The sequence below is a fragment of the Magallana gigas genome, chromosome 3 (assembly GCF_963853765.1).
Source record: "Magallana gigas chromosome 3, xbMagGiga1.1, whole genome shotgun sequence".
In the NCBI taxonomy this organism is placed as follows: Eukaryota; Metazoa; Mollusca; class Bivalvia; order Ostreida; family Ostreidae; genus Magallana; species Magallana gigas.
This window is the reverse complement of record NC_088855.1, coordinates 5,653,227-5,669,841: the sequence shown is the minus strand read 5'-3', so window position 1 is coordinate 5,669,841 and position 16,615 is coordinate 5,653,227. Positions and strand designations below refer to the sequence as shown.

Genomic DNA, 16,615 nt, shown 5'->3' with positions numbered 1-16,615 from the left:
TACTGCATCAATTGATTTTTTATTTACATTTTTAAAAAAATTATGTGTGTACAGTTAAATTAAAAAAATAACCACTTTCGAAATTCAAACTTTTATTTATTTTTTTATGATAGTCGGGAAAAAAAATCGAATTAGAAAAACAATATGCAAAAATAAAATAAAGGCTACATAAAATAAAATTCCTACAATAACGTAAAATAAATAATTTCATAAACTATAGAAAACGTATTTTACAAATACATATAAACTATATAGTTTGTAAACAATATTAATCTAATGAATCGTTCTGAAACCAGATCATTGACTAAAAAATTCAAACTCGACGTACAATCCTAGTTTTACAAATATTAACTTATATAATAGATCTTAAATAAGAGTTTCCGACCTTGTAATGAAAGAAGGCTTTGCTTTCAATGAAAAGAACAGTAAATGGTCGGTTATTTTGGCGGTTTTATTAGGTATTTTGAATATCGTGTATATCGTAGGATTTAATCGAGTACATCGGGGTATTTGTCAGGTAGATTAGTTATTTTTCAGCACTGTCCCGGGGTCACAGTCACTTCATCCACGGCTATGTCTCCTTTCTGACCAGAACCCACTGTTGCACGTATGATTAGCTGTAATTAGAGATCAAAGGTCATATAATACTCAGATAGAGAAAGAAACAGAGAAAAAATATTGTATAATTAACATTAATGTTTTCACTGTCACTAATTTTAAATACAATCGAAACGGCATACAGGAAATAAAATGTTCTTGAACATTTAGTGAATTAAGTGAATGTTCGATGACTTATTGTAAAATTCATTGGATACTTAATTGAAAGAGAAAAACTAATTGAGATACCTTTGTATTGCTATTAAGCTGTATGGTTTTGGAGAAACTTTCCCACCCTTTCACGGAAGTATTAAACAAATAGTGTGTAGTTTCCTGTGTGCCATCTTTAGTCAGAACCTCTAACGATCCAACGTCTCGGCCTTTGGAGTGTTTGGCAAAGAAAAAGCAGTACGCCGTGTCTATAACAATACATCAAAATATATTAGCTGCTTTAATCTGGTCTGTTCACCATTAAAGTATAGAAAAGATCAAATATCATATGCTAAATTGTTTCTGTTGTAACAACATTGATTTAGTTGAATCAAAAATGTAAAAAAAAAAACCAAAAATATTTGAACATTTTTTCATGGTGTTGTTTGTTTCAAATTAATCTATGTCCCACGCTTCTGAGTTCACCACTTTTTGCTTATTATTTTGATGATCATAAATACTTTTGAGCTCAAACTTCATTCATTCACTACAAATGAATGAAAAAAATCTGTATTAAAACGTCCCCTATTTACATCATCATTTTTCATAAAAGAAAAAGGTTTACGGGGATTTTCAACTACAGCCGATATAAAAGTACCCAGATGATAAAGCTAATAATTGTACACGAGTCCTAAAACATTTCTGAATAGATAAAAGATGTAAGATTTTCGCCTTTGTATATCCCCGTAAGGAATACATTTTCGTTCTTTGCGAAATTCTCAGGGTATTGTCCTTTCTGACATATTTCATTTTATCAAATAAAATATACAACATGACTAGTAGTCATGTTGTATATTTTATTTGATAAAAAGAAATGTATCAGAAAGGACAGTATTATGAGGGAACGTGTGAAGGATAAAATGTTGGATTTTTTGCCATATATTGATTTTAATTGTATACCACTGACAGGTATTTGTCTTTCATAAGAGAATCAACAAGAATCATTGGAATCAAGAACTTGAGACAGTTGAGACAGTATATAGTTATAAATATATAGGAACCACATTTGTTTTCTTTCTCGAGTATGAAACTAAAACTTGCTAACTCTAATTATGCACTTCGTTTGATTGATACGTTTTGGTGACAATAATCAAAGAATAAAAGATTAACAACTAAATGGTACTTATTTCATCTTTCTGCTTGCTAATATGGAAACGCTCGATTTCAACTAGAAATAGCATGTACAACCTATCTGCTAAGAATGCACACCTAGGAAAGCTTTGTTGCTGACCAGTTCCGCCTTCTGCCCTTGACTCTTGCCGGTGGGGTCAATGTACTTGTAAAACGAACCAGAATAGGCTCGACCCGGGCCTGTGCCTCTTGTATCCGTTCCTCCCTGAGACAGATAAACAGCCATACTTAATCAATATGAGCTGCAATTTTTCTTGTCGCAAAATTATTGATGTGAAGTAAAAAATTACTTTTAATTGACAAAAGTTTAAGGTTTATTAACTTCTGTTTTTTTGCGAAAAAATCTATTTAGATGCCCTGTTTGAAGCAAAATTACATCATCATTGTCTTGTACCATAGTACGTTTACACTATATAACTTATAAAAGAAATATTTTAACAGTCTTTATTTAGCTGTAATTGCTTTGATTCGTACAGAATTCCTGATCCAGTCAAAATCATCATTAGTTCCTTCTTCTAGGAAGCAGTTTTCTTCGTTTTCTTGTTCAAATTTGCAGACAAACGTTTCTAAAAAAGAACATGGTGACCCAAAAGATTAATTTATCACACACCCTTTTATTTTTTAGGACACCAGTTGCACAAGGTATCAGGTTTTGGGAATATTATGCTTAGAAGAATTAACTATTCTGCAGGGGGGGGGGGGAGAAACATCTTAATCTTTTTTCTTTTCACATCTTTTAACAATCATGATATATGTATCAATATCCATTACTTATTTTACCTATTAATAACAATGAGATTCAGCAGCATTATAAAAAAAATTAGTTAAAAGTTCAGAAGGAGACTGATCTGACTTCAACCATTTAGACAAAAAAATCCTTTATGGATGAAGCAGTGCCTATCACTAATGGTTTCCTACCTGCACATCCGTCAGTGTTACAGCTCTGTGTCTGACTAATGTCTCCCTCACACTCAGCTCCGCCGTTCAGTGGTGAAGGGTCTGAGCAGCTGCGTGATCGTGTCTGGGTACCACCGCCACAAGACACCGTACACGTGCTCCACGCCGACCATATTGACCAACCCCCATCGACTGCATGATTAAATAGATGAAATTAACATTTACATGTTTTGACTGAGTTTGCAAATTGCAACAGTCCGTTTAAAACAAGAGACCCACAGGCCGTGACGGTCACCTGAGTACCCTTAAGGGGTCTATACCCAAAGTCAAGACTCCTCCGCCTTTTATTACTTGATGGGGAGGGGGGCAAGAGTCGGAGGAATCTAAGATCATTTATACTCTGGCTCCAGGTGCCGAAAGTTGTAAATATTTGGTAAAAAGAGAAATGTAGATGTTTCTGGCCAATCTTTCATAATATTTATAAATACTCTAAAAAAATTAAAGAAGATTTACTTAATTATGGCTGCAATAGGATGCCCGAGTGACCTAAAAAATTACATGTTTACTAAACGGCCTATCCCATAACCCCCTTAAAAAAATTAAAGCCTCTATCTCTGTCCAATGGGCAGTGACTTTTTTAATTTAAGAACAGTACGACAGTACATTATCTACATAACAATCGATTAATTTATCTCCCACGACTGAAAGTACAGAAAACACTATTATAAATTCATAAATTTACACTATGTGCCATGATGGCCATTATAGCAACACCACATGGCCTGAACCCCCGCCTAGGGACCACGGATATCCTTTTTTTCTTAATTTTGTTAGAAAGCTTCTAGGACATTATACATAATAAGATTTTTCAAGATTTCAGGATATTACTATACTATCTCTCCATATTGGCTCCGCTCTAGGACCTGATCCCGTGATCCAGGGACCATGAATTTCACGATTTTGGTAGAACGCTACATGGTCATTATAACCATGCATTTTATTTTTCCCACATGTATGGAATTAGAGAAAAAGATTTTTGAAAATTTTGCTTTTTTCTGGCCCGGTTTGGAATGGTGATAAATTTCGCAGTTTATATTTCTCTTATCATAGAAATGCTTTAAACTAAAAATGGCTATACTTGGTCTTGCAGTTTTTCTTTAAAAAAGTTCAAAATGTAAATTTTTAGGGGACGACGGACGTCGCACGACGAGGGACGAACGCCACTTGAAAGAACTCACCTGCGTGACTCATGTGACGTAAAAAGAAAATAGTTGAGAACCTTTATCTCACCTTTACAACCGTCACTGTTACAGTCCTGTGATTCCGTGTCTTGTCCTAGACACTCATCTCCGCCGTTCAATGGTGCAGGGTCTGAGCACGTGCGTGATCGTGTCTGGGTACCACCACCACAAGACACCGTGCACGTGCTCCACGCCGACCAAATGGACCAACCTCCATTGACTACTAAATACACAGATTGATGTCAACTTTAACATTCTGTGTCAGCGTTTGGAATTTCCTATTCTTGTTTTCACGAAATAGGGGAGTAAATCATTTTCTCACCTGGACAGTCCTGTGAGTTACAGTTCTGTGATTCCGTGCCTTGTCCTTCACACTCAGCTCCGCCGTTCAGTGGTGCAGGGTCTGAGCACGTGCGTAATCGGGTCTGGGTACCACCGCCACAAGACACCGTGCACGTGCTCCACGCCGACCAAATGGACCAACCCCCATCGACTGCATAATACGCAAGTTAAATTTTACGCCTGATATTAATATTATCAAATTTCATTCATTTGATGAGAGGAATGAATTAATCAGGTACTGAATTTATGGGTATAAACTAGGTAAGACTGTTGAGTAAGGTTAGAGAACTGGTTTTTTAAAATCAACGCATACTGTGGTTTTACCACTGTGCATTGAAAGCAAATTTTCGTGGATCTAGGTTTTAAGTTCATCTGTGAAATTTTATGTCCATTCAAATGCAATGTTACATACCAAATTACGAATAGAATCTTCCTTGCACTAAACCCACGAAAATAAATTGATGCCAATGGGCATTAATAAAACCATACTACATACAATAGCTGTTGAGTTCTAACCTATCATAAATAAACAAAACAAAAGGCAAACTTAACTCAACGAGGGAATTGTGTCACCCCAGTTTATATTTGGAATCAAATGATTAAATTAGATACACTAGCAATTAATTTCGTTATCTAACAATGGCAAATGTCCTCAATGATACATGTTTATACAGGTTATGTGGACTGATACAGTTCTGAACTAATGATTGTGACATAAGCAAAATGATGTACATACTTCAATTATTTCATTAACAAGAAAATGAACGCAGAAGTTGAAATAACTAAAAACCGCGATAATCTTTCTCACCTGGACAGTCCTGTGAGCTACAGGGCTGTGATTCCGTGTCATGCCCTGCACACTCAGCTCCGCCGTTCACTGGTACAGGGTTTGAGCAGCTGCGTGATCGGGTCTGGGTACCACCTCCACAAGACACCGTGCACGTGCTCCATGCCGACCACACTGACCAACCACCATCGAGTTTGTCTGCTAAATATGTCAAAATCTTTTTTTTTTTAATTTTAAATTAATTTAATTTAAATAATTTACGAATTAAACTGCTGCATCCAGTTCCATGATATGCAGATGTTAAATGTAATGATATGCACAGCATCGTGTAACGTTTCTAGGATCGAGGATTCGGCCGCTGTCTAGGCAGTAAACAATAGTTTGATTTCCCCAGACATATTCAGGCACGTAGCATTGTTCTTGAAAGTAGGGAAGCACATTAGCCAAAAATCTTGACAAGCAAAAGAAAAAAGAAAAAAGAAAACTTCCAAAAATCATGAAAATCGGGGGGGGGGGGGTCCCCTACCGTAATTGAGGCTTTCACACTTGGTTAATTGGTTAAAGAGATTTACTACATATGAGAAAGCTTTCAATTTCGGCAATCAAAATTGTTATGATAATGTAGAATGATGACTTACAGACATCACAATAAGGACCGGAATAGCCCGCGTCACACTGGCACGTGTAACTTCCTTCGCCAGAAACACATTGCCCGTTCACGCATTGGTGATTGACACACCCTGAAATTGGAATTTCCTATCAAATTGTTGGGTAAAAATGAAATATATTCCTAGTGCGAATAAAAAGGTGACCAATTTGAATTAGTTCTAGTGAAATGATCGATTATAACCCTAATAGGTGTCGTTTTGTAAAATGAAATATATAAGAACATGATGACCAATTCAAATGAGCCTTAAAAAATGAAATGAATTAAGTTTAGGGATACACACCACACTGGCCCGGAAGTATAGCCAGATCATCCATTGCAAACGTATTCCATCCATACACACCAGTTATTTCAACCTATCAAAATTGATGATAATCATACATAATTTAACTCTGATTGTAACGCGCTTTCTGATTGGCTTAAAAATTATTTCATATCGTATAAAGAATGTTGCCTACGTCATAGTAAGACTAACGTCAAAAACGTATCAATACGCTTTGCGGTTTATAAAACGTAAACTGCCCCAAACCATTTTATATCGTAAAAAACAAATAAATATTGAATTCATTCCTTAAATGATAGTCAGTTCCTTTTGTTGTTTTATAAAATATATTTGATGGATCTTAACTAATACTAGTACGTTTCCAACAAGTTAGTAAACAATAAAATCATTAACCTCTTGATAATGTGTAAAATTGCCAAAAACGTTAATTTCACAGATATTTCAGCACAAATTGATCAAAGAAATTGTGAGACAATAGAAGCTTACCTTGAGATCGTTGACGGCGGGAAGGTCTACCAGAGTGTAGCGCCACATGGTGTCCGTGTGGTTAGAGTAGGTGTACTCGTTAAGGACAGTCTCCCCGTCCAGCACGGTCACCAGTATCTTGGTGTAGTACTGCGGCCAGTTAGCGTTAGTCTTGTTGTCCATGATGTACGTCATGTTCAGGCACCTCTCAGCAGCTGTAAGGGGAATCACACAATTTGAGAGTTATTTAAAAGCGTTATTGGTGGTCCATATGGAAATGAAAGTAGCCCATGTAGTGTTTAAAAAATGATAAAATTCACAACATGCACAGTTGGGTTTTGTGATGTTTTATTTCAATGATATGATTGATACCTTCAAAGCTCGAATGAAGTATTAAAGAAAGTCTTTGACTATTTAGTTCAATTCTATCAGAAGCCTAAAGAACAATTGGGTTTCTTCAAAATTATAACAATCTTAAGGTAAAATGAATGCACGTTTTTTATTCAAGCTGCATTTACATTTATTGTTGAAAGTTAAGGATGTTCCATTCCAAAAGAAACATTAAGTAATAAGCTTTTCAATTTCTTATCCATTAAAAAGAACTAGATATGATTTCGGATCCAAATTTTTTTTAAATATGTTGATTGTTTCTATAATTTGGTTTTATAAGTAATTTAAATTGTTTACTTTGGCATTTTGAATAATTGAATGTTAGAATTCAAGTTAAAATAACTATACTAAGCAAACTAGACATTCAAATCATTTAAAGGTCCCTTTAAAAAAAAACAAGAAACTTGGTCAGAACAAATCCTGTCCTAGTAAGAAAACTGTCTTACTGCAGGTAAGTATTTTTATATTTTCCTTCACTCTAGCAATAAAGGTTTAAGACTTTAAAAACAGTTATTCTTCTTTATTAATATTAAACGTCCTGTCGAGTAGTGATAGTAGTTTTGTGATTGAAACACGGTCAAGAATCAATTATTCACTGAAAACAAAATTAAATCATTATACAATTTAAAATAAGATATTGATGTCATTTATATTTCTACTTTTGCTGACCAACAGTAACATATTTTCTTTTTCTCTAAAAGCAAGTTTTGGATGTAAATAAAAGTAATTCAATAAACCAGTAATCAATTATTTATACCTTCGAATTTAGCCTCTGTGCGTACTTTGGTAGTTGTATACAGGTAGAAGACAGTCAGGTAAGGAATCATGACGGCGAACAGTTGACCAGAGTGAGGGTAGACCGTGGTCCCATCAAAGTTGGACCTCTGCACAGGAAAATGGAAAAAATTATTCAAGTAATTAATTGCAGCAAACCTTATTTAATTCTAATAGGTCTGTTGAAAGAGGTTTTTCCAGCTCCAGATAAAAACTTTTTCATTTTTGCAAAGATTGCTTTTCCTTCTGAAATAGTTTAATGCAAAAATGCAATTTTAAAAAGTTTTGGTATTTAGTCAAGGTCAATTTTTTATGTTACAATTTTTAATAGATTTCAGTACCCCCAAAAGATAAAATTTGGAAACTCACATTGAAAACCTATTTTTAAGTGGTTTAGGGGTAAGACTTAATGTTCATAGATACTCTGATAAGAGAGATGACATCCTTAAAATGTGTTTGTGGATTTTGTTACACTATGGTGTTTTCGAAGAATTATTTTATCTATACCAAAGTTTCTTTTTTTAACATTTTGAGCATCATATACAATACAAATACAATGCACATATCCACTTGAGTACTGCAAAATGTCGCCGCAATTTATTTAACTGCCAGTTCGTATTTTGGGATTCATTTCAAGAGACATTTACTTCTGAACGTACTTTTAATAATCCTAGATATGCATGGTATTGAATACTTCGATAACCATTGATTCCAAGAATGTAATTTCCCAAAAATATAGGAAATAAAATTGTATCACGAGGTTTTTCTGTTCATTATTCAAAATTGCTTTCATTAGTAAAGGTTCAAATAGTATTCAGTCTTTTTATGAGAAAATAAATGGTCATCTAATGAAGAATTCATTATATCTACTGTATCTTTGTTTTTGAGAAAAGGAAACTTTTGCAAAATAAACGTATTTTCTAAACGAAATTTCTTATAACAAAAAAGCACAACTTCTCTACATTTAACGTACTGTTTTATATTCTTTTGACAGGTGGTGATAAGGAACAGTGTTCAAAATCAAAAGTCTCAAGGAAAAATTCAAACAGGAGCTAAGCTAACGCAAACCTCTAAAAATTAGAGGTAGGACTGGGTGCGTTGTTATTACCTAATATATATATATGTATATTTTTAATGCATTCTTTAATAATAAAATGTAGTATTCTCTGAACAGTGTGTAATCTTCACTTCATATCATGATTTGGATTCATCGTGATTTTTTAAAGAAAATGAGAACCGCATGAAACATTCAATTAAAACATTTTTATATCACAAAAAAGTTTGAATTCTGTTTCGAGAGTTTTGGTGTTTAAGGTAAAGAAGTTTATTTTAAAATAACATTGGTAAGTTTTGTTTCATATTAAAACATGCTCCTGTGATTATGAAAAAAAAACTTCTACCGTAACAATGCTCCACCAAAAGGCAGACGTAGGATCCTGTTGAAAAATACTTCCAGCATAGTCCTTCTCAAAGGTAGATCTAACGGTCGCACTCGCTGAAAGTAAATCAATCTTTATTTCACTAATTTCATATGAATGGCTATATTATCAAATATTTCAATCGAGAAAAAATAAAGACAAATTTTATTTTTTTTACCTGTGACCTCATCACAATTTTGTCCAGAGAACCCCTGAGAACAAAGACACGTGTATTGGTCAACAGAACCACCCTCCTGACACGTGGATCCGAACTTACAAGGGTTGCTGTAACAACCTGTTTTTAAATACAAATAACAAACTAATTTTGCAGATACTATGAATAATATACATGTTTCATTTTGAACTCCAGAGATTTGTAAAGTTTGTGTAGGCAGTAGGTGTAAAACTATCACCTAATTTGAAGACATTGACTTACCCGACGGAACCGCCTCTACTTTTACACGGAACCCTGCTCCAGGTGTAATGTCAGGATATGACGCACTGTCAAATTGAATCATCATCATATTGTGGTTACCATGGATATACTTGGAGTACACAGCACCAGGGGTATCTCCACAAGCCCTACAAAAGTGAAGTACGTTTGATTTTTTCTCAGAATTAAAAAAAAAGATATATTCAAATTTTTCCACTATATCCTCAGATTGAACGTACTGTTTTCCAGGATCTCCAATCAGGTAGTCCTTAAAAATCAGAAAGTGATAGCAGTTGTTGTTTGCACTGTCTGGGAGGTTCAAAGACTCTATTGTAGCCTTGATGGTTGTCGCAATGGGAGTCTACAATATATGTAATACATAAATATGATGAATGGAAGGTAAGAAATATAATATATCTATAATTCAAACGTTTACTTGGTGCATAAAATAAATTGTACCTTTATTAGCCAAGTACATAGAAGTCCAGTGCCGTATGATGTCATCTCGATGAACTGAGATGACCCTGGGGTCGTTATATCAATGATCCCTCCGCATCCTTGCAATGCAGAAAGGGACACATTTTAAATCAAAATTAAATAAGCCTCTTTCATTGAATTTATCTGAAGTTATTAACAGTTTCTTATTTTAATTAAAGGGACATGGTCACTTTTTTGGTCAAATTCTGTTTTTCTGTTTTTATTATTTACAATGCTTTAGGAATGCATTTCTAATGATCAAATGAAATTTGAGAGTAAATCGTAGATTTATAAGCAAGAAACAGGGCTCACAATTCTTTGTCATGTAAACAAGGCTCGTGCCCTGTTTTTGTTTACATAGGTTCAATATACAAGTAAAATATTGTTCAGGCTGATTTGTCTATTTTCTTATTCATTTTAAGCAAAAATAAACAGTTCCTAAAGTTTCGCGCATTCATTTTATGTCTAAAACTAGAATTTATACCTCAGTATCCAAAATATAACAAAATCTTTGTTTACATAGTAAAGAATTGTAAGCTCTGTAAACCGCTTATACCTCAACAAATGACACTAAAATTTTGGTTGCGTATTAGAAATGCTTTACTGAAGCATTGTAAACATTAAAATAGGGGAAAAAAATCTTTGACTAATATCGTGACCATGCCCCTTTAATATCGATATCCTGACTCAATATCTATTTTTTTTATTACAAGTGTCACTATTTATGTAATGAATGAATAACTAGATAGTGTTGAATAGTTTAGAGAAAACAATAAGCTATTCAACATTATCTTTCCCCCAATTGGACCTTAAAGAAGCATTTAAAGAAGTGTATATCCAACTGTGTCGTAATACAAAAGCATTTTGCTCATTCATATATCCAACAGTACCATATACAATAGCCTAAACCAAACACGCCTTTTATTTATTGACCAAAGAACCTTTAAAATAGGTGCTAATGTTTTAGAAAACCAAGGAGAGGGCATAAATAGGCTATGCCTATTGTCCAGTCCAATTGAATTTATTCAATAAAATATGTTTAAACTAAAAAAACACATTCAGTTCTACTCGGCAGACATAGATTCAGATGATGAAATTCTTAACCAAAAGTAAATATTTATAAAAGTTGTATAACATTTCCTAGCTGACATCTACTCACCTGCTGAGGAGTCCACCTGAGAGCAATCTGAACCTGTCAATCCGTCCGGGCACTGGCAGGAACATACACCGTCAGAGTTCATTTTCTCAAATCCACCATTAAGGCACGTTAGTGAACAAGTTGCTAGAATTGTATATTTTTAGAAATATACAACAATTTTTTTAGCCCCACAAATCAATGACCTGTATCCATTTTTATACAACTCAAACAACTATGGGTTTTGAATTAATAAAATAAATAATCTCAAGCAACAGGATCTGAAGTAAGAATATCTCACCTGTACACTCATAATACCGATTCACCCTGTATTTGTCATAAAATGATAAATCCTCTTTGTTGTTAGAAACGAGATATTCCAGATCAATGTCCGAAATTGACATCGTTCGAAGTCCAGACTGCTTTGCAAAACTCTTCATTTGAAATAGAATTAATATAACAAAATATACTACTCGAATAAAGTAAGCATATGTGTATGGTCAAACGTCAGGTTGTGGTTGTATGGATCGACATCTGTTGATATTAATGTGGATTAAAGTACATTATAATTAGAATACTTTCATTGGTTTAGAAATTTCCAATTTTACAATAACTAACCAAAAAATAGGTTTTGAAAATATTTGGAGAGTAAAAAAATGTAAAACGCCCAGCGGAATTCGAACTCATGACTTACAGATTAATAGTAAACCTTCTAAACCCACTGCGCTACGCTGTTAGGTGACAATATTGGGAAAGAATATAGTCACACTTCCTTAAATTGTTTATTTTGAAAAACAATATGTCACAACATGGAAGTGTCCCATTCCACCTTAAATAAAATTGACACCTGCGTGATAAAGAATTTAAAACTGAGACAACGTTTTATGAAAGAAAGTAATACTGATGACAGTTAACTATCACCAGTACTATTTCTTTCTAACGTAAGAGCACTTTAAAAAAACTTTTTATGGCGATTTTGTTTGGAGGCCTTCCATGTAACAATCTTATATGTTTAATATTTTAGAAAGATAGAGCATATTTTTTATAAAAAAAATAAACATAGAAAAGGGTTTTTAAGGTAAAAACAAAAATAAGTGTCCGCTGAATTTTTTAAAAGACTACCTTAATGAGTATGTTTGTTTCGTACCGATAAACCGTATTGCAGAACCGATCCAAGGTCATACGGCCCATATTCATGTGTATGCTGCCATTCAAAGTTGCCGACGGCATAAGGGGCGATGTTTTCAAACAGAACATTGATGTTACCCTGTCTGTCAGGCCGCTCTTGCTCGTGCCATGCTCCAAGGGCATGTAGAATTTCGTGGAGGATTACTGAAGTCTGAAAATGACCACGGAGTATATCTCTTAAACATCTTCATTTACACTGCACGTACAAGGAAAAACCAAGAAAAAGGAATCTGGCAATTACCCATAAACATCCGGGTGCTAGCCAGATCTTTTGACCAACGGTTTTGATATAGCCAACGTAGGAAGCACATCTGGAATATAAAATGAATCTTAGTTTTAATTTTGGAACAGAAGCACATACACTCACCAAAACTTCTAAGTGATCACCCTAATAAATAGAATGATTTTGAAATTATGAAAGAAAACCATGTGAAGTTCTCAACATGTCTTCTTATCAATAGCACAGATAAAATAAAACAACACCGATAAAAATCATTTACTTGTGACGAAACATCAAAGCATAAAATTAGTATTTTTCCGTGCATACTTAATTTGATTGTCATTATTGTGCGATTGATTTTAGTCTTTGTTGATGGGTTAAAATTAAAACCACATAACATGTACAAAATGATCACTGCAAACACAGCCTGAGCCGTTGGAATATTGGAGTATGCATTTTTTCCATAACAGACCGTATTCACTTTCAATCTGCTGTTTGTTTTGACCTCGACATTGTTAAGTATTAAGCAATCCGAAGGAAACTTTTTTTTTAAATTTTCTACTTCGAAAGCGTGATATCATTTTCATCGGCAGCTTAAAATAACCCAAAGGCTCTGAGCAAAATTCAATCAAACCGGAAGTGTTAGTGATCTCGGATCGCAACCTGATGCCAAGGTGAATGCATCGTTCTTAACAATTTAAAAGTTAAGTGAAAATCAGTAACTCTGACGACAGGACCAATAAATGTGCTTATTTCATATATGAAATGCATTATACTGGGTGAACAGTTAGAAGTTTGGTTGAGTGTATATAATAATGGAGTAATTCCACTGAGCGTTTCCCCAACTCACGAAGTCGTGTTTCCGTAGAAGTTGATGTGGTGGTATGGGTAGTTGGGGTCAGTCACCTCCTCCCAACGGATGCATGTTGCCTGCTCCATCAGGGCCAGAGTGGACTTGATCTTACTCTCTGCTGACGCCTGGTTTGGGCCTACAGGGAATCAAAATAAATATCAATTAGAGAAAACTAAATACAAAGAAGAAGATACATGTATGTAGAAGAGAATCCATTACAGCCAATTTTTAAACAAAACGCGAATGGTTCCAGGACAGTTATGTATAATGTTATGATAAGTATTGTATTTTGAATAATTTTGTTACAAACATAAAACATGTAAGGTATACGAGTATATTAATGAAAGTTATTATATTATATTGAAATAAGTCTTTCACACAAGCAACATCGACTTATGTAGACACATACTAAAGGAAGCGTAGTCAATAGCGTATTGAATGGTTCTGTTGGGCCACCTCCACCCATAGTCGATTTGAAAGGTTCTTTTTTCCTGATTGGTAGGTAACTGACAGAAATATAAACCAAGAGTAATGAGCATTTCGAACATTTGCAAAATACTGGTATGTGAATATTCATTGATAATCATTAGAAATTTTTATATTATACTTTGAGTAAAAAAAAAGTACCCTGATGTGGTTGAATGTTTTGTGTACATCTTTTTCCTCAGCAATTTCTGGACCCTTTTTTCCTCTGTTCAAGTTTCTTGGCTGAGAAGCAAAAATGACCTCGCATAAAAGTACCAACATGTGTGTCTTATTTATACGTTGTTTTATTGTGAGTTTTGAACATGCACGTATCCGCAAAGTTGTAAGGAAATCACAAACACAACAAACTAATAGTACTATATATCAACAAGTTCACACGTATTATTTTCGAACACTATTTCATTCTGGGACTCTTAACTTGAACAGCCAGACTCCTTACCTTGTGGGGACCGTCTCCTAGGTAGTCAGTCTGTCGCTCTGCATAATCTTGGGCTAGGGAATTTAAATCCAACTCGTCCTGTAGAAATCAAATTCGCAAACATGGTTACTAAGTATTCTTGTAGACTTCAAAGGATCAAAATCATTTATGATGAAAATATTGATGCAATAGGTACTTGACAATTGAATGTAATTATTTATTACATGAATTTTTTTTCTATTTGTAGTGAAAGTAATGAACATCTAGAGCAGAAAAGTTTTGCATGTTAAATCTTTATAGGATATTTGTATGCTACAAAAATGTTTAAATGATCACAATTGTTAGCCTTTCCGAACTTAGTATGAATTATTCAACACGCTACAAGCTTTTAAATTCACAAAATAAATCAAAATAAATAAGAACTTTCATGTGAGTAACCGAAAATCGAAATCATTTATCAAAAGCCCAAACTTATACTGATTTTGTTTTCGAAAGCTACACCTAAACCATTTTGTAAACATCGATTATCATTGCATTTATCATAATCAAAAGGCTAGAAGACCACGTTAAAATTGCCTCTTGGTTCAATATTCGATATGCATAGACTTAACATCTAAAAAGGTCTTTAAAAGATGTAGGTAACAAAATTTCTCTTGCGGTGTAATTTGCATAATCCTTTGATAAACTTTCTATATATTGGTGAGCTGATAATGCCCATAAATATCCATCGTCATAGATTATCAATCTGGCAAGTGAAGAGGGCTGGGACCATATTATTCATCATAGCTAATATTTTGGTAAGTCCAATAATTGGAACTGTGAAGCTATTTGAAATATATAATTAAATCATTTACATTTGGTTGAATTTGAACAGCTGTGTGATGAAAGGAGGTATCACATTAATTGCAAATGATGTCTCCAGAGGATCTTGAGCAAATCTTGCGCATTTGGAATTGCTGATTTATAACCATATTATGTTGTGTGTGTGTGTGTGAGAGAGAGAGAGAGAGGTTAAAAGGCTTACCTGTTCTAAGTCTTTTTTTTAAGATGATGGTGTGAGTTTTTGTATTATTTTTGTGTTATTTATAGTAACGTTTTATTTATGATGAAACACACAGAGAGAGAGAGAGAGAGAGAGAGAGAGAGAGAGAGAGAGAGAGAGAGATTGTGTTTAAAGGCTTACCTGTTCTAAGTCTTCTTTTTTAAAATGATGGTGTTTGTTTTTCCGTTGAACATTGTCATGCAAATGTTCATTCTTTCTTTTTTCAAGAAAATTTCGTAATAACCTCTCTATTTCATCTGCCATAATAATGAAAATTATCACACAAAACTAGCTAACTATAATTGACTTCACCATGTATACAGATGAATAACAAGATTAACGACAACAAAATATTTGTACTAGAAGATGAACACCTTGCAAGCTGATTGATTTCATAATTGCAGTGGTGTATACAACATTCTTACAGGTATATAAGTTTAAGTCTTCTTAATAGAGAGGCCTTTCAAGATTTAAGAAAATACATATATAATCAAAATAAATACAATGACAGTTTTTTTACTCTTATGATAAAACAATTTTATATGACTTTTTTTTATCGTTTTATTCAATGAAAATTAGTTGAATGATCAAATGAATTATTCCAACAAGACAATTTTAAAAAAAACATTGGTGTAGTTTCAAAGAAATTTACTTTGAAAATATAGCATATGCGCACAGTTTATGACATAATTCTATACATTGATACATGAACATCAAACTATGATTTATTCTTATTGTTGTGTCAAATAATCTACAAACAGATCAGCTTTAGCAATTAATATAGCTTCCTCTAGTGTATCATAAATGCTATAAATTTACCAAAAATTATGTATGAATTTGGCTTGTTTATTCCAAAAGCTACAAACTCATTCGAATTCTTTCACTTTTGTTAACAATCACGTAATTTTTATCACTTTTTCAACTGCATTATAAATGATAATTAATAAAAATATATTCATTTTTTGCTTGTTTATTTTTACAAAGTTGAATGTTTAGACTTACCGTCCGAATATTTGGCTGGTAAGGTACACACTGTTTGAAAAAGAACCAGACAGGCCAGAACGTGGCACGGATGCATGGCGGTAGAAGTTCCACTGCACGTCTATTCTAAATTGTTTATATACCCTAGGTGTACCAACGTCAGAGCCCAGCTAATGTATC

The 16,615-nt window shown here is 33.7% G+C and overlaps 1 protein-coding gene across 2 annotated transcripts; it reads right to left on the bottom strand.

Annotated features, from left to right (window-relative positions):
* Nucleotides 1–84: 84 nt before the first annotated feature.
* On the bottom strand, nucleotides 85–16,615 carry LOC105343589 (uncharacterized). 2 transcript variants are annotated; one of them, XM_020073477.3, is made up of 27 exons: nucleotides 16,457–16,615; nucleotides 15,596–15,711; nucleotides 14,434–14,511; nucleotides 14,136–14,216; nucleotides 13,918–14,014; nucleotides 13,506–13,644; nucleotides 12,677–12,746; nucleotides 12,395–12,586; nucleotides 11,549–11,681; nucleotides 11,272–11,394; nucleotides 10,095–10,192; nucleotides 9,875–9,996; nucleotides 9,639–9,784; nucleotides 9,381–9,497; nucleotides 9,185–9,279; nucleotides 7,768–7,894; nucleotides 6,642–6,835; nucleotides 6,156–6,228; nucleotides 5,844–5,945; nucleotides 5,227–5,406; nucleotides 4,399–4,569; nucleotides 4,126–4,299; nucleotides 2,857–3,027; nucleotides 2,413–2,504; nucleotides 2,017–2,143; nucleotides 847–1,016; nucleotides 85–617 (listed from the first exon to the last, which is right to left on the bottom strand). In XM_020073477.3, exons 1-27 carry the CDS (start codon nucleotides 16,530–16,532, stop codon nucleotides 534–536), a joined length of 3,348 nt encoding a protein of 1,115 aa, XP_019929036.3. In that variant the 5' UTR covers nucleotides 16,533–16,615; the 3' UTR covers nucleotides 85–533. The 2 variants fall into 2 exon arrangements, with proteins under 2 accessions (XP_019929036.3, XP_034336959.2); XM_034481068.2 differs by having other exon boundaries at nucleotides 4,126–4,296.